General features: G+C 32.7%; 2 protein-coding genes across 3 annotated transcripts; one reads left to right on the top strand and one right to left on the bottom strand.

Moving 5' to 3' along the window:
* Window positions 1-525: 525 nt before the first annotated feature.
* LOC132735164 (uncharacterized) lies at window positions 526-3,896 on the bottom strand. Its single transcript, XM_060722082.1, has 2 exons — window positions 2,730-3,896; window positions 526-1,210 (listed from the first exon to the last, which is right to left on the bottom strand). Exons 1-2 carry the CDS (start codon window positions 3,805-3,807, stop codon window positions 999-1,001), a joined length of 1,290 nt encoding a protein of 429 aa, XP_060578065.1. The 5' UTR covers window positions 3,808-3,896; the 3' UTR covers window positions 526-998.
* Window positions 3,897-7,830: 3,934 nt separating this feature from the next.
* Window positions 7,831-15,717, top strand: LOC132735163 (uncharacterized). Of its 2 annotated transcripts, XM_060722081.1 has the most exons (3): window positions 7,831-7,963; window positions 13,440-13,651; window positions 14,025-15,717. In XM_060722081.1, exons 2-3 carry the CDS (start codon window positions 13,614-13,616, stop codon window positions 15,508-15,510), a joined length of 1,524 nt encoding a protein of 507 aa, XP_060578064.1. In that variant the 5' UTR covers window positions 7,831-7,963; window positions 13,440-13,613; the 3' UTR covers window positions 15,511-15,717. The 2 variants fall into 2 exon arrangements, with proteins under 2 accessions (XP_060578064.1, XP_060578063.1); XM_060722080.1 differs by lacking the exon at window positions 7,831-7,963 and having other exon boundaries at window positions 13,255-13,651.
* Window positions 15,718-27,140: the final 11,423 nt, after the last annotated feature.

Genomic DNA, 27,140 nt, shown 5'->3' with positions numbered 1-27,140 from the left:
ACTTTTTCTCCTACTAGAATTATTTGTTTTTATAATTAAAACAAGCGATCATTCATATTATTTTAATAAAATGAATAATATCACCGCCATTAAACGTTGATGGTCGAACTTATTTTTCAGCCCAAAACTTCTTGTATTTAATGAGAAATTCGACTAAAAATGAGGCTCTCAATTGGGAAAAAAGATTTCAATATTAACGTTAATATTAAGGAGATTTCGCTTTAACTTGTTTTTAAGAATAAAATTAAAAGAAAATTTGTTTGTTTGTTGTGTAAGATGTTTTTTATTTCATCTCGTGAACTTTAAAAACAGTATTCTTACTCGTGGCTATTCCAATCGTGAGAATACTGTTTTTAAAGCCCACACGATGAAATAAATTTTCATCTAAAACACAAATATCCTCTATATAAACTTTAACCTATACTTAAAATGACGTAGCTCTGGCGCCTTTATCCTCAGGATGACATCATTTCGCTGCTTACGAATTGCCGTATATTTTTTGAATTGCTGTATATTTTTTTCTAATCTAACATAAATAAGGCGTTAGTGCATGCGAGATGTTAATTAAGCATCATATGAAAAAAAACAACATTTTATAAGAACAGAAAATATCAATAAAATACGTTATAATTGTTGTCCTAAAAGGCTTTATCTATCAAATCTTATTGAATTGAGAACATAAACGAATAAAGGACAGCCGGATATGTAATAACATCTAAGTTCCTAACCAGTGTAAACGCAGCTTTTATGTGTATAGTAATAAAATCACGAGGTATGCTAGAATTTTACGTATACATAGGTTAAAATAAATCCAGAGATATCACATCAAAACTGACAAATTATTTTCTGATTGTTTCATTTTGCAATCTAACTTCAATATATCTCTACCAGTAGTCTTGTCTGCACACTGCAAACTTGGAACAAATTTTATAAATGCATTTATTGACGTAGACATTGAACATAGTTTGTATATAAATGTATACGTTAAAATAAAATGATCAGCATAAAATGGCTATTATAGCGATTGAACTAGTAATGATAAGGCCTGGTCCCCAGACTTTCATTCCATCTAACTTGTCCGTGCCAGATCCGATATAGAAATATTCATCAAAGTCGTTTTGTGTTAACACGGTCTCCTTGGTATCATCTTGATCCCGTAAATAGGTCACGATCTTATGTGATCTGCTGGTTATCACGTGTGCACTTGAATCTTCAAAGAAAATAAAACTGTTATTATAGCACAATGCATGTAAATTTGACTATAAATTTAACCTAAAAAGAGTTATAAGCATATATGACAACATATTAACTGTAGCATCTATTCAAAATGATAAAGGTATGCGAAATTTAATAAGTAGAAGACGTGACACTTTAGGTAAAGGTTTAACATATTCTCCACAGCTAAACCTAAAAAAAGTCATAAAAAATCGGGGGAAACTTTAGTGGGGTTCACTTTTTCCCCGGGCAGACCCCAGGCCCCACCCCAGAATTTACCGGGATATTTAAATTTCGTCACACTCCCGTAGCACAAGGGTATCCCAACTAACCACCCAGGATGTGCTCCGGACCATCCAGGCAGAGCCAAGGTGAAGCTACGGTTCATGCCGGGGCTTCCTCGGTCGTTCCGGATGACGCCGCAAGAGCCCCGGTTGACCCAGGCACAGCCCCTGTCGATCCAGGCAGAGCCCAGGACGATCCAGACAGAGCCCCGGTAGAATCCCTGTGGATTGAAAACGCGCGAAAATGATTCCATTGATACATAATTATTATTTAATATAATATCTATTGTTCCAGAACAGTAATTCATGATGGTTTTCTGAAAAATCCTTATGCAAGACTGGCTAGAAGGGAAAAGAAAAGGGTTTTAATACAAACAAGTTCAATCATCGCAAATTGTCGTGATTTTTGTTTATGAACCGGGCTTTGCCGGGGCTCTACCGGGATCAAACGAAGCTCCTTCGTCATCCTCCGGGGCTCTGCCGACATACAACGGGGCTCTGCCAGCATTCAACGGGCTCTACCGGCTATATCATACCCCGGATCATCCCCGCAGAGCTACGGTGCTTCCCCAGTGTAACCCCGGTCGTTCCATGCAGAGCTAAGGATGAAGCCGGCAAAGCTTTACTTCCCGGATCATCCCGGACCACGCCGTTGATATTAAATATTTTATTCCATCCGGGGTCGAATTCAGGATGTTCCCGGATCATCCCGGACGTTGTCGCAGAGTTACGTATGTACCCAGGTTGTTCCCGGATCACCCCGGACGTCTACCGGGGCTCTGCCAGGATGTCAGTGAGACTGTAGCTTTATCTTAATTCATTCATTATTTATATATACATAGATTATACGTATGTTACCTTCAGCTCGACCCATTGCATAATATTAAATGTAGGAAAAAGGTCTGTGTATTTCAATCAACTTCAAATTTCAATCTAAATGATTTCCATTATTCAAGCAGTGAAACTGAGACTAAATAATTATTAGCCCGCCAAAACTTAAAATCTGGCACGACTCTATTGGCGTCTCTTACATACGTCTTATAAAATAATATTGACAAAATAGGAATATGTCTTTTTTTCTTACAGAATAATAATTTTTTTTTAAAAATTCAACCAGTGTCATTTAGGAAATGAGTTTATTCTTATTTTAATACATTCACCTTATTTTTTTTCTGTGCACTTTATTTCATACTTATAACAGTATAAATATAAATGCAAGTATCAACTCACTTTTGTCGAGTAATATGTCTGTATATGCTGCAGGACTTGTAGGGTACATCACCCAAAGAACGAGATCGAGTTTTGAAGCGTCAAAGATTATCCAGATATTCTCAAGAATACTCTTACAGTTGTCAAACTGCACCGTCGATGCTACCCTCTGTAGTTGCTCTTGGTTATAGTTGATATAATTTTCTTCGCTACTTATAAATTGAAATGTTCTTGTATTGCCATTTGACTTTTTGAAAAGTTCATCATATCCTTTAAGAACAAGAGCACAGTAACTTCCGCCTAAATGAAGAATGTCAGAAATCAGATGGGGATATTTACGATGATTACTTTCATAAAGTTCTTCTGCTTTTGCCGTGTTTTCAAAATCTGTCTTCGCTTGCGCGAGTGACACTTTCACACACGCATCTTCCTGTTCCTTAAAGTCTCTGAAAAGACCATCAATAGTTTGGTGCCATGATGTCATAGTCTCATAGTCAAGATTGCTGTATGAGAACTTTTCGTATAAAAGATCCATTGCAACAGCATCTGATACCAAAGTCATATAATAGGTTTTGAACTCCCAAAACTTCGGTATACTACAATCGTATTGTTTCACAATGACACTTAGCAATGAATTAGAACTCCCACCAAAGCTTACTGTGAATGTTAACAAACTTTTAATTTTGTAGATTTTGACTCTGTTGTTCTTGAAGTCATCTACAAATCGTTTCCGATATTCATTTGCTTGATCATGGCCTGATTTTTGCAAAATATTCATAACTTCTGACAGCAACTGTTTAATGATTAAAGCAATATCACGCAGTTCTGCAATATATGACTGCAATTCAATTTTATCAATAATTTTTTCCGTTGATATTTCTATTCTCTCTGAGATACTATCTATTATTCTGTCATAATCAATTGATTCTTCACTTTCTTCAAATAAAGAGTCGAAAAACGAATACAAATCCAATCCGAAAGAAATCACGTCTGTTACTGTCGACAAAACATTTCCAATTTTTCCAAGTTTTGTATCAACCGTCCTGACAGTTAAAATGCTGACAAGGAAAATGAAGTTAAGAATATATAAACCTTTCATAGCTTAAAATTTGTCTTTATTTCTTACAGTTTTCTTAATACATCAAATGGAGCTCGTCAGCTAAATCGTCCGAAATATATGATACAGGGTGTATATAGAGGCTGAATTTTAAAAAAAGGTAAGCTCCGCCTTGAAAGTTAAGCTCCGCCTAGCAATTTCTAAATGTCTAATTTTAAGAAAAATAGGAAGTGAAAAGGGAAGTGAACTTATTCATATCTTTATTAAGTTTAATGAGCTTCTATATAACGAAGTTGTTATGTATCAGAAAATCTCGATGCTCAATATTTTCAATACAATTTGATTAAACTTATAATTTTTTAAATCCTGAAAATTTAAAAGCCGGTCTTTAAATGCAAGTATTATGATTCATTTAAACAATTATTTCTGATTAAAAAGAAGTACAGTTTCGGTCGCTGACAGGAACGATGACCATATTTTCGGACGCAAACATTAAAAATGTATTGTATCACAGGTCGGGGACCTTTCTGCTGAAATGTGCGTTAACTGGAGTATAGGTATAAGTTACCCGCACACCAGAGCATACAAGATAGATAGATTGGCTCATTATTTCTGGGGTTTACCTATTGTGACGACAGAGAAAGAGATAGCCACAGAAATATCACATTCAGATGCTCGTTCATTGGTTACCTTTTTCTGGGGTTTCATATTGTGACAGCAGGGAACGTGTCTTTATTTTTGACTATGATACAAAAAGGAAAGAACATCATTGGCGCGATAGCTCAGTTGGTTAGTCTGACTGTCACTCCTGAAGTTCCGGGTTCGATCCTGGGTAAAACCCTTAGGATTTTTCAGAAACACCCTCAGTGTTTCCCACCTACTAAGAGGTTTACTTGTACGAAACCCAGGTAATCCTCGCATGTATCAGTGCTATACACTGGACATGTAAAAGAACCAAGGGATATATTCAATAAGAGCTAGGGACTGGTTCCCGGATTTCCTTGTATCTCATACCTGTCTATAGTGTCTGCTGAGGTGAGTCACGACCCTACTGGAAATAAGTGCTTGCACTTTCGAAGGCTATCCTTGACCGGCCGGTCTAAAGAAAATCAAATCAAATCGGTCTAAAGAAAATCAAATCAAATCAAAATACTCAGCAATCTGCGCCCCCTCGTATAAATTAGATATTCTGTGTTTCGATGCTCTTTCTATTACATAACAACTCCTTATCAACCTCAGCTATTCTCCTGGATGTCATCAACATCATCAAATAAGAAAGCATTTGGAAAAAGAGCAACTAATAAAACAAGAACCGGTTGAACCGGTAGATGCTCCCCGAGAAGGTTTTGGACACAGGAAAGTATATAAAAAAATGAACGAAGGGCAAAAACTAAAAAATTAGGCAAGGCAGAGTTATGTTTTTTTTTTGCACTGCACTTCTATTCAATAAGATCTATTTATCCATAAAGTTCCGAGACAATATTTCTTATAGTTTCAGAGTTAAGTCCCGGGTAAAATTCAAAGAGTAAAAATTAAGAAAGGGCAATAACTCCAAAATTAGACAAGGCTGTGTTTAGGTTCTTTAGCATTGCAGTTCTATCCAATGAGATCTATCTACCTTCAAAGTTTCATGTTGATATCTCTAAAAGTTTTAGAGTTATGTCCCGGACAAATGTCAAAAAGTAAATATAAACAAAGGGCAATAACTTCAAAACAAGGCAAGGCAGAGTTATGGTTCTTTAGAACTGCACTTCTACCCAATGAGACCTATCTGCCTACAAAGTTTCATGTTGATATCTTTTATAACTTTAGAGTAATGTCCCGGACAAAGTTCAAAGCGTCAAAATGAACAAAGGGCAATAACTCCAAAATTAGGCAAGACAGAGTTAATGTTCTTGAACAATGCTCTTCTACTTAATGAGATCTATCTATCTACAAAGTTTCATGTTGATATCTCTTATACAAAAGAGTTTTTTCCGGACAAAGTTCAAAGTGTAAAAATAAACAAAGGGCAATAATTCAAAAATTAGGCATGAATGAGTTACGGTTCTTGTAAATTGCAAACCTACTCAATGAGATCTATCTACCTACAAAGTTTCATGTTGATACCTTTTTGGCTTGCAGCAAGCCATTTCATTTGGAAAACTTGTTCCGGTTAGGTGGTTTCCTGCTTACATCTGTTGGTGCATGATTGAACGGGAAACCAGCTGCAATCGTGCCTATCGCAACTTTTCGGCCTTTTCCGTCACTCTTCGGATTAATGATAATAGCCGATATAGTTCCGATTGCAATCGTGACAATTCGGGCGATTCCGTCATACTGCGGAATCAGACGAAGTAATATTACGGAAATCTAAGCTATTTTAGTTACTTCGGTAATCCCAGTTTGTTTATATAAATAGGATTTCTATGTTTACTTGATTAATCGGTTTAAACCGTAATAAATTATAAACGAAATTGTTCCGTTTCAATTGTTTTTCAAGACGCAAAAGTTAGTTTCTTTTATAATTGTTTTTTGTCTGTATTAGTTTTATACACTGTACTAGTATTCCGTCTTCAAAGGGTGGTCCTGCTTACCAAATCACGCATGATCGAGTTATATTTAGATCTACTGAACGCAGGTAATCTAAAAATATCCCATGCATATCATTAACCTTGCCACGTGCTGATCTACAGATAGCGCATCGTGTAACATAGTTGATACATGCTTATTAATTGGTACCACGTAACGAAGTATTTTAGTGCATTTACTTGTCTATAAAGCAAAGGAATGATTTCGCTGCGAAAAAGGGGAAATGAAATGTGCACACTTGTTTTCATTCAGTATCACGTTAGTATTTTTACGATTGATCATTTTCTTTATTAGTTTTATACAATAGAGAATTATGGTGGCGTATTTCTGCCACAAGATAACCTGAAGTCTAACTAGTTAATTAAGAGGTTAACTAGTTACCTGATACCTAACAAGTTAATTAAGAGGTTAACTAGTTACGCAACTAGTTAACCTGATACCTAACTAGTTAATTAAGAGGTTAACTAGTTACGTAACTAGTTAACCTGATACCTAACTAGTTAATTAAGAGGTTAATTGAAACCAAAAAAAAAAAACACAATTTTAAAGGGTTGGGATGAAGGCACAACTGTGCAAGCCTTTCCTTTTAAAAGGAAACTTTATATAGGTTTAGTGTTATGTCCCGGACAAAGTTCAAATTGTAAAAATAAACAAAGGGCAATAATTCAAAAATAAGGCAAGTTACAGTTCTTGTGCACTGCAAACCTACTCAAAATCTATCTACCTGAAAAGTTTCATGTTGATACCTCTTGTTATTTCAAAGTTATGTCCACGACACGAAAAGCGGACGGACGGACAGACAGACGGACGGACGGACAAAGCGGCGACTATATGCTCACCCTTCGGGGAGCAAAAATACCCATGTCAAATGAGTGTTAAGTTTCTGGCTTAATGAAATTACAGCTTGGGTTTCAACTCACACCGCTGTCGATTCATAGATTACTTCTCTGACACATTAACCACTGGACCATGATGCACAAACATGTATTTACTTGGGGTCCTTACGTCTCTTTTCATGGAATGTCACGAACATGTCACATTGAAGGTTCCGTTATAACCGCCGTATGAACACATCTGATTATTTATCAAATGTACCATGTTAAAGGGGGCGTGCACGGCAGCTTGCACTTTCCAGTTTCCCCCATTAAACAGAAGCTTCAACACTTTTCAATTTGGCCGTTTTGTTTCTTTAGGGAATCTTCCAAAACCGGACGATGTTTCGCTTTTAAGTGTCAACATTATGTTAATAAAGACGATTTGAATATCTTTTTATTAAAGTGGTTGCAGTCCTCACCACTATCATGCTTTAGCAATGTCGAGTGTCGTTTACATTATAAGGTAACAATTGAGTTTGATTATAAAGCATAAAAGGTATATCATTTTATGAGAAAGGAATTTTAGCATTTTATATAGGTGTATATTTGTATCATGCTTACTGATTTAGTTTTTCCTTATTTCACAAATTCTTACGTAGTAACTTGATACTCAATCGCAATTTAAGCGTCTTATTATGCGATGTTTATTAACATATTTTAATTTACTATCTCGTCATCTTTTAAAGAAATAATAGTTATACATATTCTAGGAATGTGATTTTAACAATAGAGAAACGAAAAGAAAATACAAGGTCAGTTTTATTTATAATTATAACTACATTCTTCAACTTTATTTCATGAGTAACATTTAAAGATATATTAAAATCCAGTAAATAACTCAAAATAAACAAAATTTAGTGCTGGTTTTAAAGGGTATAAAGTTATATCTTCTGTCCGGAGAACTTTTATAAAATTCATCAACAGTAAAATCATATTGTTTCCATAATTTTATGGTCTATACTCGAACAAGTTATATTACACAATGTCTTGGTAACACAAATGAAACTTGTACGTATCCAGAATATAACGTTCCGAACAAAATATTAATATGCTGTTTTTTAAGGAGGATTTTAATCGCAAAGCAAATATTTTGTGCCTGCACCATTCTCTTTTAAGGCAATTTACAACCATATTTCTTTATTCAAGCATTTTGGAGATATTCTTTTAAAAAAAGTAAAACAATATTTCTTTTGCAGCAGATATATAGATTTTTACGAGTACCCTTTCAAAAGTAACTTTACCATAGGACAATCTTTCATTTCCATACCAGTGGGTTAATATTTTTGACATTTTAACCTATTTATAAAATAGAATAATATAAAGTTGGGCAACTACAATAATAGTTTTTCTAACTTATGAAGTTATCATACATTTTTGAGTATAATGGACAAGTAGTGACAGCTGTCAAAACTATATTGGACGAGGCGCTAGCTAGGATTTGATATGGATTTTGAACTCTTAAAAATTGTAAAAGAGGCTTAATAGGTGCGATATGGATATGATGTGAAACTTTGGGCTCTGGAAATGAAACGAAGCTATATGGGGTGTGATTTGGATTTGATATGTACATTTTGGACTCTGGAAATGAAATCAAGGCTGCCGGGGTGTGATATAGATTTGATATGGACTTTTTTGCACTCTGGTTATGAAAACGAGGCTAAATTGATAAGACGGGGTCCTATCATGTTTTTTTACCGGAACTCTACGTGGTGCAAATGCTGAGAGTGCATTGGTTATATTTTATAAAGCGTGAAATAAATAGTAAATATCTTAGCGTTTGTGAAAATCGTAGATCATAATGATAATATAAATTATTAGTTATTTTGATATTTCTTTTAATTATGATTTTGTACAAATTTTCACGAATATATTATTTAAAAAGCAAGTTTTAGTACATAATAATGTAACTTGACTAGTACAGATTGTGCGATATCATTATACATGTCATAATACTACGTTACAAGTATATATATGATTTTATTTCAACAATTTCTTTTTCATATTCATAAATTAACGTTAGACAATTTAAAGCCACGAACGGCAGTGTCATTTCAAATATCATTTGATTTTTTGTTGATATATCCAAACCATTACAAATGCATAATAACGCAAACCTGAGTAGTTACTCAACCAATTAATTGCTCACAAAAATGTATTCAAATGATTGAGTTCGCTTATTTAGTCCAACAATTTGAGCGATTTATCGTAAGTCATAAACGCTTAAAGCTAAATCTCTGGCTAGCAGCTGTTAATATAACATCTAACAAAGTACAAAATATCGCATTTAAAGTGAACGATTGCTCATGGGACAGAAAAACCCGTTATATCCGTTTGTCAGATATCGGTTGTTTGTTTGCTTTTGTTTTACGTCACACCGACACAATATATGTCATATGGCGATATTCCAGTTTTATTGGTTGAGGAATACCTCAGGTGCCCTTCTGTGCATTATTACAGGCACGAACGAGCATCTGTGTAAGACACCGACGTTCCGTAAGCCAGCTACATAGTTTTCTCACATGAAAGGATCCAAGAGTGTAAACTTCTGTGCGTATCGAGTCGGGAATGCAGCAACAGCATCGTTATAAGCGGTCTATCGTTATAACCGATGTCATTTTAAGCGGAGTTTATTGTACTTGATCCAGTATACTGTTAAACGGTTAAATGCACTTTTCACAGACGATGTCATACCATCGAAAACGTGAACTTTTACATACACATGAAAACAGTCAACATTAGCATTCATCGAACTGAATATTATCCTTGTATACAGTTTTTCATCCTTGCATGGTTTGGCATGTAATAAAACCTTCGCATTTTTTCTGCTCTACACTAGATCCGCGCATGTAATAAATGAAATTAATGTTCTTTATGTTCATGTACTAAGATAATTTCTCTGTTTATATCAAATTAATGTCACGTTTTAACTGTTTTAAAATTCGTGAATTCATAACCTGTAGCAGTAGCATTATCAAAGCGCTGACAAATCACCTAGTGAAGGAGTTAAGTCTTAGGACTAAAGTCGTGAATTCTACCCTTTTGCAACACACATTTCTTTCTATTCTGATTAATGTCGAATCTCTGTTTCAGTTCATACATGTCCAGCAGTTACCAGCTCTTTATGAATCAGTTTAAAATTATTGTGCAGAATCCAACATTAATCTTTAGATATGTATACAAACGACTGATATACAGCAAAGCCAGATATTCAAAGACATGTTAAACTAACACCAAATTTATGAATCATATTGTATCATTAATAAAATAAACCTCTCAACACAGTAACAACTACAATAGTATATATGCTATGTATAATCGGATATAATAATATGTATATATAAAGTTTTTGCAATTTATAGACAAGTGGTATTTAAAACGTTTCACGCGTGTATCCAACCCGTCTGAAGCGCTCTTATTTCATGTTTGACTTGCTCATTTACCCGCATTAAGAATAATACTTTTATTAAATACGTATGACCTGGATGCATAGTTTAAATTAATAAATTAAGATATTGATACCTTTTATTTATTTATTAGATTGATGACCCCAAAATATAAAACAATATCTTATCTTTTATTAATTTCAGCTTAAACCTGTACTCTAATGCTGCAAAATCATAACCTTTGACTTTATCCTTGATATGCATTGACGATAATTCAGATATAATAACAATACAAGCTACATGAATACTGTACGATCAGACGAACATTTAAACTAGATATTCTTGTTTGCATGTCTACCTACCATAACTTCAGTGTAGTGACAATCATGTGTGTTATTCGTGTATCAAATGTTTGTACCTTGCCGACACATATCAAACCTTCCATTGTATAAAACAAGTCAGCTAGAATAGATCAGATACTAGTATTGTAATTTTAAAGTTTTGAACAATGATGTAATTGATAAACCTGTGAACTAATTAGACATGGGTAATTGTTATAGGGAATTGAGATGATAGTATCAATAAATGACATTTCAATGTGACCTGTCAGTAAATTTAATGATCAAATTTTCATCTGCTATTAAATGATTAGTGGGCTTAAAGCAAGTTTCTCATATAATTTAATTTGCCATCATGTACTACGTCCCCTAGGAATAATGAGGAAAACGCGTTTGTCTTAAGTCTGCCCACGAAATGCGATGGATTTGTGTAAAGCACAATGTAAGGGGTGGGGTGACGTGGAGGTATTTAACTGGGGGTTTATTATCTCTTAGTTAAAGTGCAAGCTTATTCCCGGTGTATGATGCATTGTTTAGTTATCTTTTGAAATAGAGCAGTTAAATTAATAGATTTATGTATTGTATATGCTCTAAACAGTGAAAAGCATGCTCAATTTCATCAGAGCTCTCATTAACTGTGATCAAAATGATGGCAACGGGAACCATTTGAGAGTCATTTGACTATGTATCTGAGAAGCTGATAGTCTCCTTGACGTCAGTATATAAGAACATCGTTAAAGTACAACCTGCACGAGACTCAACTTTAAATAACTTGTTCCATTGAATTCGATATTGACGACAGGCAAAATGCTAATACACATGTAGTTTACAATAATCTTTTTTAATTTGCGTTATGAGATGTACTAATTTCCAGGGGGTCGTAAAACATTGTGATAATACAAAGTTTAATCGCTTGTATTGTAATAAGTAACAATGCAGGGTATGGTTTCTTTTCGATAAATGATGCACTAATGTTAATGCCAATGGCAAACGCTTGACTTTAACCTTAATTGTAAATGTCATTATCGAAATGTTACTTCGAAAATAGCCCCTCATCAAATTTGGATTCACTTTACGACGAAAGATCTATTAGAAAATATCTCTCTATAAGGGTTGTTGGTGCTTAGTAAAATCCGCGACTAACTTTTATTTTAAGTTAAGTTCTTTTCTGAAGTAGATCTACGTGATAAAACAAGTTCTGGTTTAGATCTATCATCAGAACATTTTGACTAATAACATAATTTTTCTAGTGAAATATCATTACTGGTTTGAAAGTACTAACTATTCTTATCCATGTTATCTTAGTCTTGGTCTCTTGAAGAAGTTGCTAATTGTCTCACATAAAATACTATAAGATTCTTACACTGGCTTCCGGTACAGACCGGAATATCTTGCGCGAGGGTAACTGTTTACGGCGGTAACGAGGCTCTGTCGAGTTTCCGCTTAACAGTTACCAGAGAGCTAGATATTCCCGTCTGTACCGACAGCCGGTGTTTGATTCTTTTTCTTGCATATTACATATCAATTATTTTCAGAACAGAAATTACGAGAAATGATATTCTCATTACGCACTGTTTTCTTAAAGTAGCGTATGAACTTACAACTTCATTCATAACAGTAAAATGACATCATCATAAGAATGCAATTCATTCATAAAAGGCGCGCGATGATGACGTCATTTTAAGCACATTGGGGTGTATAGCACCGGTGTCAAAGGTAGACAATCCTGTCTGAGACGTAAATCCTGGGGCGTATTGTCTTTAACCAATGCACAACGGGAGGTTCAGTAACACTCATTTATAATGATTTAAAATTTACAATAATCAAGCCAGCTTCGAATGTTTTAGAAGATAAGACATTATGATGCATAAATAAGTTGCCAAAATCAACTCATAACATTGTAAATAGATCGTTATAGTTTTATTTTTTTTAAAATTAATGTATAACTCGTGATAGATGATTTATTAGTGATATTTGGTCATATCTAATGTCGAATGACGCATAACATTACTACACATATAAAAAATGTAGATCTACATTTTGTTTAGTGCATAATGCGAACCGTATTAGACTTGTAATTGTATTTCAGTTTTCTTTACATCTGATTGATGTAATGCCTAAAGTTAAAATAATGAACACTTTCGTTTGCAATACAGATAACGAAAGCAACGCATGCCTTAGATTGGCTTCCGACTAATAATAATTTATGTCAATTTACTATTTCTTACATGAATACACTGCTTTAATTTATTATTTTCTTTTTAAACTTTTATGCAGAACTGTTTAAAGGTAGTAGGTCTTGTAGACATAATATTTAAAATACTTAAACTATATTGATTATTGCGGACTGTGATATTTTTGGGAAATGAATTTATATCAATAAAAACATCAGATGATAGGATCTACGATATTTTGGACATATTCTTCCATTGTAATTATTTAATGAAATAAAAATGACTTCTGAAAATCCATTTATATATTTCTGTCACCCATGTTCACGGCAACAGAAGTATCAAATAGCAACAAACTACTGCAGGGATTGTGGGCAAACTGGAGCTTTTATATGCTGGCAGTGTAAACGGCAACACGAGAAGTTTGAGGTGCTCGGAACTCATGTTATACAAGCAATATCTGGGAACTGTTCAAGCACGGGTAAAGAATGTTCATGTCCGGACACGTACATGAAATACAGAGGTAGTGAGCCACAGGCAAACAAACGGTACCATTTATCATCAACATTTTCAAACCTTTCATGACAATTAACATGTTTGCTTTTTTAAAAGTTCTACACTGTTTAGTTTATGATTGAGAGAACATACGTAACTTATCGGTAGCAGATCACACTAATATCTAGTATTGCAAGAGAATAGTTTACAGAATAAAATTATTTCTGGCACTATATATTGCATTGAATAAATATCAATTTGCCTTTGTAGAATCTTTATCTGGAATGGAGAGTACTGATGATCTCACTCAATATTCTATTTTTTCCGTTCGTTTATTTAACTGCTGAGATTTAAAAGTATGTTCATTAAATAAAATACGCTTTAATGATACAATAAACTATGCAGAATTTTCTATTGTATTTTCAGAGTAAAATTTTGCATTTATCAAGAAGTCCAAAACCTGATAGACTTATATGAGAAATCTAAAGCTAATCTATCAACTGTTGAGGCAAAGAGAATCGCAGACATTGATGAATTGAAGAAGGATAAAACTAAAATTAAAAACACAATTAAAGACATCAGGGGAAACTTGAATAAGCAGCTTGATAGAATTGAAAAGGAATCGCTGAGAGAACTTGATATCAGATCACAGAGATCAGAGGATAGGATCAGAAACGAAGTTAAATACATACAGGAAATGTCGCATAAATGGGACAATAAAATGAGAGAAGTTGAACTGTTTAAGGGAAATGACGTTTATGAATTTCAGAGGGTTGTGTACGAAGGTAAAATGTTGAAAGAGAAGAGTGATACATTATGGGAACATGTGAAGAAGAATGAGTCAGAGAGGTTAGATTTCGTACCAAATCAAGATATCTGTAACGGTAAATTTGATTTCAAATCGTTTGGAAATTTCGTTGACGATAGGATCTATGAGTATAATACGTCCTTGCAAGATGAGTATGATATCTCAATAAAAACCGATGATACTGACCTTGATTGTGACATCACAGGATGTTGTGTAATGTCTGATGGCTCAGTAATATTAGCAGATCATACCAACGCAAATCTAAAAAAACTGAATATCAATTTCAAAGTATTGTCTTCATGTAATCTTCCGGGACCACCCTGTGATGTTTGTGCTATAAGTAACACCGAAGTTGCAGTAACTCTACCAACAAAAAAGACTGTACAGTTTGTAACGGTTGACGGAGAACTTAAACTTGGAAAATCTCTTTACGTTGGATATGGTTGTATGTGTATTGAATACTGTTCAACTTCGCAACAAATATTTCTCACATATGATTGGCCCATGCAAATTTGCGTCTTTAGTAAAGATGGCGACTTTTTGCATGTCATCTGGAGCAAAAAAGAACAAAGTCTAACGAATGAAGGTTTGAGCAAAAAGGAAAAAATAGATTCAAAAACCGATGCAAAAAAGCAATTAACTGAAAAGACTAACAGTTCAAGCATGTTTTCATGTATTTCTGATAAAAGTAGAAAATCTAAAAGTGAAAAGAAAGGAATTTTCCATTATCTTGAAGAAATAATGTTTAGTTCGGGTGATCAAAGATTGTATGTATGTGATTTAGAAAAAGGTCTGATAGTGCTGTCAGTGGATGGGCATGTTATTTCAGTTGTAAGAAACTTCAGAGAAATGCCCGAATTTGCTCCAAGAAGAATATGCAAGGGATGTAACGATGATTTCTTTGTGTATGGGCAAAGTGAAAAAAGTAAAGATTTTGGTATGCTTCATATTGGAAGAGACAAGAAAGTTGTAAAGATGAGAGGTGATTTACTGAGAAGACAGGATTTGGGAGATATAGAAGCAATGTGTTTTAATAGACTTACAAATCAGTTGATAGTAACGACTAAAGCTGACAACTGGATCAAAGTCTTCAATGTCTTATAAAACGTTTTATTTTGCTAAGACATCAAGTCTTTACGCTTTAACCTTCTCAAACAATGTTTATAAACATGCAAATCTATGCTTGAATAAAGAATAATTTCCATTTAGGTATTTTTTGAATAATAAACTTTAAAACAAATATCTTTAAACGTTTTTATAATACAGAAATATAGTTGAGAACAATCATTTAAAAACGTTTTCATATGTTTACTTGAGATTATTAATGAAGAAATGCAAAATGATTGTTTTGTTTAAAACTAAACGTGATGACATATTGTTCTTAAAAGGTTTGGCTATGAATGCAATGTCACTTTAAGGAAATAAGCAGTGTTGCTTACACCATAAACTTTGTTTAAACATCAGTTCTGCTTTAATATTAAAATTCTAAAATTGACCCCGCATCTTTTCTTGTACAGACAAAAGAAAGAAAGAAAGAAACAAACAAACAAACTCACAAACTAACAACACATAAATTGTCCACACGTTCATAATTCCGATTTCTATGTTTTGATTTTTGCAATTATTAGGAGTTTTTATTTTTTTCTATGGTTTCAGAAAGCCCGCAAATAATTTGCATTTATCGGTGGAAAATGAGAACTGTGCAAATATATTCAGTTATACAGGGCAGTAAACATACACATTGCTCTCAAGACACCGTATATTCCTTTCATTTATTACAAATTACTTCGAATTAACAAGACGGTATATGGTTTTACTATGACATGTTTTCGTTTTCTTTTGGCACGTGTCGCGTCCGCGACAAACTCAAAATAGAGATCCTTATGGCATAAATAGTATCTGAAGTTCACCTGCTATACAGTCATTGCGTGAGAACAGTAAATAGACATAGTTATCACAAAGAAGATTTTTATGTGTATTTTGTAGATTGTGAATAACAAAGCCGTATTCATTGTTTCTATAGAATTTATGTAGCTGTAATGTCTGCACGCAAGTTTCGGTACTGGTAGTAATGAACGTGTGTGGGAAGAGAATGTAGGAAAAACAATTGAAAAGGGCACAGCAATTTTCATTTTTGAACTGCTGTGATAAAGAAATGACATTGGTTTACTTACCAATGAATCTCATGACGAGCTTCAAGCTTGTTTCGTTTCGACGTTGAATTACCATCGTCATGTCAATATGGTGTTCCATTTAGACAATCGTGCTCATTTATTCCCTCCTTACCCGCGATGAACGATTGTACGATAGTGAAAACGTGATATCGTACAATCACGACTTCACCATCGTACTATTGCGTTTTCACCATCGTACCATCGCACTTTCGTGCAATCGTGTTTTCACGTGCCTTTCCCTTCGTACTATTGTATTTTCGCCATCCTGTTATCGCATTTTCACCATCGTGATACTTCTTCCGTTGGTCATGCGCAATGCTACATTCAACATCAAATGAGTTCGCATTATTAAACCCCGCACTCCTTCTATATGTGTATTTTTGAGTATCTATCCGCCTATGTAGTTTAAAGTTGATATCTTTATCATTCTTTGAATAAAAAGTATTCTAAGCATGAAGAATAAGAGAAGGCAGTCAAGGAAAAATTATGTGCAGTAAAGTTATAATCCTTGTACACTATACATATGAAGTTTCAAGTTGATCTAAATACATCAATAGAAAAAAAAGAAAACATAAGCATATATTAGATAGTATTTATTCTATATACAGGATTATTGTGAAGATTATTTATAACTTTAAATAAAGGGTTAGTATTTTAAACTTGTTATTACTATCTGCCGTATCAGAATCTTGAATATGCACTGGTTATAGTGACCGGATGGCGATGGTACGATGGTTAAAATGTGATGACATGATGGTTAAAACGCGATTGTACGATGTTGAAAAGGTGATGGCAAGATGGTAAAAGCACGATTGAACGATGGTGAATACGCAAACACGGTAGCACGATAGTAAGATAGTGAAAACGCAATGGAATGATGGTGAAATCACAATGGTACAATGATAAAAACTCGATATAACATCGCATTTTTACCAACGTAACATCGCATTTTCACCATCGTACATGTACATCGCGGGTAAGAATGTAATAAAAAGTCACAGTTGTCTAAACGGAACACCGTAGGTCAAGCTAATAAGGAATATGTGTACGCAGTTAACTCTCGAGTCAAATTGTTGAGATAAATTAAATAATTTTTGTCTAATAGATTATTTTTTCTTTATTACTAATACTTGCTAGGTTTTATAATCCTTTTCATAAGCAATACACACGTTATATTACTCTATGTGTAAATAGCAAATTACATAACATTACAGTACATTAAAGAATAAACTTGTTTGGACAAAATATGCTTTTTGGGTAAGTTTGACTAACACAGAAACCTTATGACAAACCATATAATCTTAAGATGAATAGACGAGACCATGTTTTTATAACATTGTACAGTTGACAAGTTAAACGATTCAAGTACTTACTGATCATTTTACCATAATTGATTTTTTTATCTTATGCTTTTTATTCGAGTGACGTTTCGGGCCATTGGCGAGTTTTGTTTTGTTTGTATTTAACAACTTCATTTTGTTAAACAAATAATATGGAGCTCGAATGGAAATTGACCGAAGATTCCCTTTCTTTTGGATACACAAAATATTAATTTTAGGGTATGGTATATTATTTTAGATTTTACGAATATCAGGAAATGGAATTTTGATATGAAATAATGATACCGTCTCTGGAACAACTGCATATTAATTCTACAAGACACATCAAATAAAACAATGACTGTTTTCGTCTGGAAAGCTTACCAATTTTTATCTCATTTGAAGGCAATCGATGTGTTATTTCTAAGAATTTGTTACCAATTTAGATAAACGTAAATGGCAATTTAATTTCGTAATAATTTGAAATGCTGTAGGATATCGTCTGAAATAATCAGGTAAATCAATCAACCTGAAATCTCCGGTTTCTTGAGAAAAGGCAAGAGGAGACAAATATGTTGTTATCATTACAATCGTTTAACTACGTCCTAAGTTATTATTTTATTACAAAATATAGATATAAACCGTTTACAAAACTGTTCGTTTTTGCAATACATACCGAAATGCAGTTAGACTAGAAACTGACGATGCATGAAAGAAATGTCACAAAACCTTTGTAAAACCACATTTAATGTTCATTTCTCTTACAGAGCAAAATAATTCACAAACAAGAACTCTAAGTATGAGTCTCTCCATTGCATTTTATGAATTGTTTTTCGCTCATAGCATCTTGGAAGTTTAAAATTTCTATTATTTCTTTTCATGCACCTCGCAGTTAAATGTATGGTTAATAATTACCTGGTTGGTTTGGGATAGTCAGAGTGACGGTCAACCAATTGAACTTAAAGTTTGTTTGTATACATTTTACCTATTACTAGATGTGAGTTATCCGCGTATAAAAAAAACTATTACAACGTTTTGTATAACTTTTTAAGCAGTTATCACTGACATGATAAGCAAGAAATTCAATATAGAAAATGTTTAATATTTTACTTCATAGAATACATTTTGAAAAATGAAATATTTCCTCAATTTGATTTCCAAGGAAGCAAATCTTTACAAGGACAATCCAAATAAATGTCTTTCAGAAATAATTAATAGAGCTTTGTAATCAGAAAGCAAATTAATTGAGCTTGGAAGAATGTGATACTTTACTGTGACATTTGAATGCTATAATGAGGCGCGAGATGTATCAAATCTAATTTGTTTTAAGACATATAGGCTTCGTATGCTTGTCTTGTAAAGAACATATTAATGCGTGGCTTAAAATGTTTAGAAACAAATTAGATATGAATTACAAATGTATTGGAGAGCAACATTCACGGGTCCCCACAATATTCCGAAACAACAGCGTCTAAACGGGTACCAAATAGAGAGAGGAAAATAAACGACGCGTAGGATATTACAAATATTAACTAACAGGGAGCTAATGTTTGATCATGAGTAATGAACGATGTCATGGTAGGAAATGTAGAAAAATGGAAAGGTTGCAAAGACCAAAATGAAAAGAAGGAAACACCGAATAGAGGGAAAATAAATTGGAACACTAGTACTTAAATTCGTAAGTTTAGATAAGACATAACGGAAAGACAAGGCGGGGTCTGAATGGTTGGATGCATTCCTATGGAAGAAGCTGTAAACAACGTTTATTTGCGCAAACTGGCAGACATTCAAGTTTTATATACAAGTTTTACAAGTACAGAAATTTGATACAAATATGTACCAAATCAGCCACCATCATTATTACATAACAACATGATAAATATAGTTCATTGTCTGCTAAAACCCTGACTAAAACAATAGCTTCAAGAATTTTAGACATTTTAAAATATATATTTGTAAATGATTGCTATATCTCTTGTTGTAAACATTCTCGTTGTAAACATTCGAGAGGCGATCTGAGTTTTCTTTTATCTTTATACCACAGAACTGCCACAAATATCGTTGTTAACCCTTAACCCTTAACCTGTTGAATCTAGTATTCTGAAATTGACCAGCTTTTGAACTGTAATAATTTACCCAAAACTAAAGGGGTTTAAATGTCAAAATGCAACAAAATGAACTTTCAACAATTAAGAGCCTGGCCAGACTTCACGGATGTGTAGGTGCCTGGTTCTAAATTTTCTTCATCCCTTTCTAGTACAACTGTCTTCACCTATGATTAAAACGGGACAGCGTTCCTCGAACTTTGCTTGTCTTTTGCTTTGCTTGTTTCCCTTTTCCAACATTTCATATTTAATTTGATTTCGAGACATTTTAGGTTATGCCTTGATATCCTCTTAAATAATTTCGATATGGTTTGTATGATTTTATACAGTTCGTGCATTATCAATACATTTAAGTGTCACATTAAAATATCACATAGTTTCAATTTTATTTGATTTGTTTTCTAAAAACGAAGCCCTATTTAGAATGGTTACATGTATCATAAGATTTCTTGTCTTTTGAGCTATTTTGCTCTAGAAAATGAATACTCATTTCTTGTTGTTAACCAAGGTTTTGTGACATTATCCACGAAGCATCGCGGATTATTTCCTTTTTCAATGCATTCTCTAAACAACACTCACATGTTACGGTTTATAACTATATAATAACAATAATTATTTTACAATGTTTAAAATGTATATTCCCGCGTTCCCAATGTGCTTTTTGTAAGGTAACAAGAGATTTCGGACCTTTAGATTTACTTAATAATCACAAACGATTTCTCACAACTTTGCCAATTATTTCTTTTCTTATTTTTAAAATTAAATTGCCAGTTACGTTGATCTAAATTGGTAACAAATTCGTAGAAATAACACATCGATTGTCTTCATAAAAGATAATATAATGGGTAAGCTTTCAAGACGAAAGCAGTCATTGTTTAATTTTTATGTGTTTTGTACAATTGATATGCAGTTGTTCCATAGAAGGTATCATTCTTTCATATCAAAATTCCATTTCCTGATATCTTTAAATTCCTGATAAGAATGTATCATAAAATTGATATTTCGTGTGCAGATTCCAGTAGAATGTAAAAAACAGTATCACGTAATTGGACGTCATAATTAAAAGTTAATGTAAAACCCAACTTATCTCATAACAATGCATGTTAATGTATTGATATTGCTCTTAACTGAATGATTCAGAAGGACATGACATTCGCTTTCGAAATACTAGTTGTTTCAGAATATCGAGTTTAAACATGTAAATTGGCCGTAGACCTATATCAGACAGAACATTTATTTAATATAAATTGCTGTCTTTCCGTTGGTAGTGTTCAGCAACTTTCCCTCCCCTTTGAGAATAATTTTGTGTAAGCAAAATAAATATCTCATCTTGTATTTCGCCTTTTTGATACTGTTTGACTTTTTTAATGCACATAAGTTTAAAGAAAAACATATAACCAATTATTCTGTATGTCATAAGTTGATATATGCTAAGGTATACATCGCAGGCACAAATTTATCTTCGTTACTGGTAAATTGAGCCGGTTTTGTGCCATTCTTGTATGTTTTGGACACACTAGAACCCATGACAGAAATATTGTCGGTGGCAAAAGTTGAGCACTTGTTTAGGATTAATTACAAGTTAGAGATACCTTATCCAAAAATAAATATTTGTAGATGTACCGACTTCAACATAACGCTAAAAGCAAAATTGAATATCAAATAATTACATTTTTTAAAACAACATATAGTGTAACAAGTTACACATACATTTGCAAAATATTTGTGAAGGGAAAAATCTTTAAGGATCTATATATCACACATTGAGTATTACGTGCGTCTATAGTTAATACCGTGATGCCACTTGGCAGACAATACAATCTTTAATATGTTATCTTAGACATGTTTGATAAACTACACTCTGATTATCAATTTCCTACATTGTGACAGAAAACAATAAACATGACATAAAGATAAATGTGTTTTGCTCTGAGATTTTCTCATCATTTTCTTTACAAACTTCAAGATATTTCGGAAGTTGATGTTTTGCTGCTTTGCTTTTACTGGCCGGTACAGTTGTATTTTCATTTTGCTAACACTTTCTTTATTAAAAGATACAGTATACAAAATACATGTGCTTGATATAATGTTGTATAGACGCATAGGTCGTAAACTCAAGGCCAGATTACTTCTGAGAAGTAAATAAAAAATCTTTAAGTCTATAATCTACCATTGTTTTTGTTATTTACATGTTTGCAGAATTTTTAATGTTGTTTTATAACTATCCAATCAGGTCACTGAAATAAACTTAATTAATATTAAACCCTACTTCTTCAACTTACCTTTATGATCACATGCTAAAATAGTAGCTATTTATTTCAGTCGTTTGTGTAAATATCTTTCTAAAGCAAGTCCTTGATGGAATTCACAATTTGGTCTTAACACATCAAAAATCTATCTATGAAACTTCATTTGACATTACAATATATAATATTTTTGTGCAAAATTTGGTAAAGTAAAGCATATAACATTTCTCTCATCTAAACTCTTTATAATTATGCGTATCTTATATGCGTATCTTTTAATGCAAATTATTTTATAATATACAAATCAGAAACACAACTGTTTTTGCATGTTAGAATATATCCCAAATAGCACTGCCCTGTTTAAAATACTTCTTGAACTCACTAAAATAGAAGCTTTTTATGTCAGTTGCTTGTTAGATGCTACATTTTACCAAATTATGTACAACAACAATATATATTGTTATCACTTATCTGTGAAAAAAGTTATGAATCATTAACAAAATGAGACTTAGCTGTGAAAAAACGTATGAATCATTAACAAAATGTGACGAATAAAAAATAAAAATTCACGTTATATGTCATATGGTAAGTAAACTTATTATCGTACGATATACATGTACCACTGAATTAATTGACTCTCTGGTCTCATTTTAAAGATCTATTAACAAATTCCACAAACGTTTCTGTGAATCATAATACATGTGTTATTAATATCATAGTACATTTGTTATTAATCGACTATTTAAGAAGTTATCTATAGTTGAGAAAGTCCCCAAAAACTGTTTTATAGACTGCAATATGTTGACATAAAAAGCACTTTGTGTTCGTATCCAATAAAAAGAAAATCATATTAATATAAAAAATGTATGGAGTTTCCTTTTAACATTCATCACACTGCTGATTTTTATTTTTGCCATTCTTTCACATTTATGTTTATTCATTATAAACCGCTTCATATATTTAAATCATTAAAGTTTATATATTGTTTGTATGTTTGCATTATTTAAAGTAAATATATGCACATGCTTATAAAATTAATGTAAACAAGACAATTATTACATGTTGTCCAATACAGATAAATAATAAATCCAATGTTTATAAACAGCTTTGTGGCTAACAATATTAGAAATATGGCTACCATTTACATGTAAACAAAATAAATGTAGTTACGAAACCGTTGTGATTGTATTGTTTTTGCGTGAGCTTTATCATTAATAAAGAACAAAGGATTTCAAATGAGCTGAATTGCCCAATACTATTTAACAGCAAAATTTGAACTAAATAATTGTGCGTATAGCTTTACTGTCAAACCTTTTGTTCTTAAAGGAAAACATATAATTGTACATAGTTGACATTTTAATAAGAATTCAAAAGCATGCAACATGCATATACATTTATTTCAAACGTTTGCATTATCAAGATTATTTACAGGCAAAGCTACCTTTAAAAATGTATGACAAAGTATTTTTCAAATATTACCTGTAATAATATTGATTTGTATTAAGGCGACGAAAATGTTGAGTAATACTTAGTTTCATGTAAAAAATAGAAAATTCCAATGTTATGTCTGCTAAGATTTGTGTCAATGTATATTCTGTGGCATTTCTAAGCATTTGAGCAGGAAGCAGAAAAAAATGTAGATACCCATCCCCAACTTTAAAAAAAGTTTGATATATATTTTTGTATTTTATATTTGTACACTTGAACAGATAGATTATTACATTTCAGGTTTGGTACTCACGTGACAAGAGGAAATGTCTAATTTCCGCGCTCATTACTTAAAATGTTTGTTTTTTTACTTACATTTTGTTATATTTTTCAATATATACATGTAAATAAACAACATATACCATATGCAGGCAAATATTCCCAATCCCAATGGCACATAACGTTCCTTTGCAGTATTTTAACTTTTCCCCGTTATGCTCGATATAAGTTTACATCAACATTCCATTACTTTTGTACGCAAGCAATATTTGATCAATATATTTTCAATTCAAATTCCTAAAAATTATTTGGCCACATATTTGATAGTTCCCATTCTTAATATAAAATCAAACGTTTCTACTCGATTTTCTTTAAGTTAATTGGTCCATACTGGAAGGTCTGTAAAACCATACATAATTGTGTTGATAGTACTGAGAATCACTTATCACGGTACATGTATAGGTTGGAAATACTTGATCCGATTTGACATATCTTTATATAGCAGGTATTAAATTGTTTTATTATAAAATGTTATTATTCCAGTTGTATCAATGTTCATACTTAATCACTCTATCAGCTTTATATCTTAAAAAACGATATCAAAATGAAATCCTAATGAAACTGTACACATTGTAGACCAGTCCACTTCAGAATATTTCGGAATGAACATTTTCATATTCACATCTGAGATACACCGAGGACATGTCATTCGCTTTCATTCAGAATATCAAGTTTTTACATGTAAATTGGCTGTAGAACTATTTCAGACATTTCCTGATATATAAATTCCACATATAAATTCCTGTCTTTCCGTTTGAAGTGTACAAAAACTTTCCCCTTTTTTTAAAATAATATGTAAATATATAAGCAAAATAGTTATCTGCCTATGTATTTTGCCGTTTTGTCACTGTTAGACTTCATTAGTGCACATATGTGTCATTTATATTTTGCTAAACCATCTATTCTGTAAGTCATAAGTTGAGATATGCAAAGGTATACATCGCATGCACATATTTATCTTCGTAACTGGTAAATTGAGACCGTTTTGTGCCATTCTTGTATGTTTTGCACACAGTAATATTGCTTATTTGTATAGAAGGGGACTCAATCAGAATGGAATAGTTAGAAAAAATAGCAATTGCATATTGTTTGCAATTATTTAAATGAAATTGCTTTATTGGTGCTGTTCGTGCTTTAAATACTTCGTGCAACTTTAATGTCCTTTATGATAATTCAGTTAAAGGCAATATCAATACATTTTCATGTATTCTAATGAGATAAATTGGGTTTTTATAATTACTTTTAATAAGATCATGATGACGTCCAATTACGTGATACTGTCTTCTAAAGTCTACATAATCTGCACACGAAATATCAATTTTATGATATTTTCTATCTGGATTTTACAGATATCAGGAAATGGATTTTTGATTTGAAATAATGATACCGTCTGTGGAACAACTGCTTATTAACTCCACAAGACACATCAAATCAAACATAAGTTGCTTTCGTCTGGTAAGCTAACCCGTTAGTTTATCTTTTCCGAGAACAATCGATGTGTTATTTCAAAGAACGTGTTTCCAATTAAGATAAACGTAACTGGCAATTGAATTTCGAAAAATGAAAAATAAATAATAAGTTGAGAGAAATCGTTGCGATTATCAAGTAAATCTAATAGCCCGAAATCTCTTGTTACCTTACAAAAAGCACATTGGGAAAACGGGAATATACATTTTAAATATTAAAATATAATAATTGTTATAACAACGATATAAAACGTAACATACGCTATATAATTACAATTAAATGCATAAAAGGTTTGATAATCGAAGAAGAAAGGTACAAGATTTTTAGAAGTTCTCCTTGACTGGAATTTTATCAACTGCGGTTGGTGAACAATACGATGACATATAGTTTACGCTGAATCCATAAAATTAGAGAAGAGTAAAGGCATCTGAGCTATCTCTACTTATTGATTGTATTGTTTCATATAAGCAAAACAATAAAATATGCCATCATCCTAACTCATTATTATTGTGTGATATCATAGACACGTGTCTTAGATAACATATAACAAACGGTGTGCATGGACCTACAAGTTATACACTTAACAAAGACATTTCATTGCAAGAATCGCATACCTTCTCTGATGTTTATATAAACAGATATTTAATTCTTAAATGTTTTTGTTGCAATAAATAGATACTGAAAATTGACAAAATTTGGTTGAATTAAAACTTTACCTGAGTACTACATCTATTTCACTTATAAAAGAAATGATATCTTGACAAATATTAAGAGAAAAGAAATATCGATTCATCTTTTAGAAATTTACTAGGAAATAGTAACTCTGTATTGAATGATTTACATTAGAATATTAAGCGTATAATTTATTGTCTGAATGTCTGAATAAAACAATAGTTCCAAGAATTTCAGACATTTTAAATTACATACTTGTAATTGAATGATGTATTTACGTCTACGTCATCACACGATAGCACATGTTGACTGTTACCCTACGAGACGTGATCTGACTTTAATTACTTTCTTTCACGAAATTTGATCTCTACCTTTAAATGGCAGGAACTGTCAAAGAGGTTGTTTACTCACAACCATCTGCATTTGTTACATATGAATTACCCTACTTTGAGATTAGAAAAGTCTACTAAAAGGTTAAACAGACTCAATAACAAAATGCAGAAATGTGCTTCAAACATTTAAAAGCTTGGCCAGCCTTCACGAAGGTGAAGGTTTCCCTTGCTCTATGCCTGGCTCTATACCTATATGTGCCTGGCTAGCTGTATGCTGGGGGCAAAGCCTGACCACTTTCAGTTCAAGCAGGTTAAGGATTAATTACAAGGTAAATACCTGAAAAGTAAATGTTTGGAAATGTTACTCTTATAACTGGTGGGGAAATACCTCAGATGCCCCTCTGTGTGTTATTTCAGGCACGAAAGGGCATTTAAGTAGAACCCCCGACGTTCCGTAAGCTAGCATAATAGATGCAAGGGGACTGAAGACAACCAATAAACCAATCTTCACGGACACCCCATATTTTAAGCTTGAAACGACTTTCCTATTTGTAACAGGAAGCTACATTCTACATAAATACTGTAAATATTACCTTGTTTTTACTATTTTGAATATACAACGTAATTGTTAATTTCATCCCAATAATTCTTA

Source organism: Ruditapes philippinarum, unplaced genomic scaffold (assembly GCF_026571515.1).
Source record: "Ruditapes philippinarum isolate M1 unplaced genomic scaffold, ASM2657151v2 ctg2633_1_1_1_1, whole genome shotgun sequence".
Taxonomy (NCBI): domain Eukaryota; kingdom Metazoa; phylum Mollusca; class Bivalvia; order Venerida; family Veneridae; genus Ruditapes; species Ruditapes philippinarum.
This window is presented reverse-complemented; position numbering and strand designations above follow the sequence as displayed.

Coding starts and splice junctions, on each gene's coding strand:
- LOC132735164 (XM_060722082.1), bottom strand. CDS start 3,807: ATGAAAGGTTTATATATTCTTAACTTCATTTTCCTTGTCAGCATTTTA. Junction 1,211..2,729: donor AGACATATTACTCGACAAAA/GTGAGTTGATAC, acceptor TTTTCTTTGAAG/ATTCAAGTGCACACGTGATA.
- LOC132735163 (XM_060722080.1), top strand. CDS start 13,386: ATGACTTCTGAAAATCCATTTATATATTTCTGTCACCCATGTTCACGG. Junction 13,652..14,024: donor GAGCCACAGGCAAACAAACG/GTACCATTTATC, acceptor TTGTATTTTCAG/AGTAAAATTTTGCATTTATC.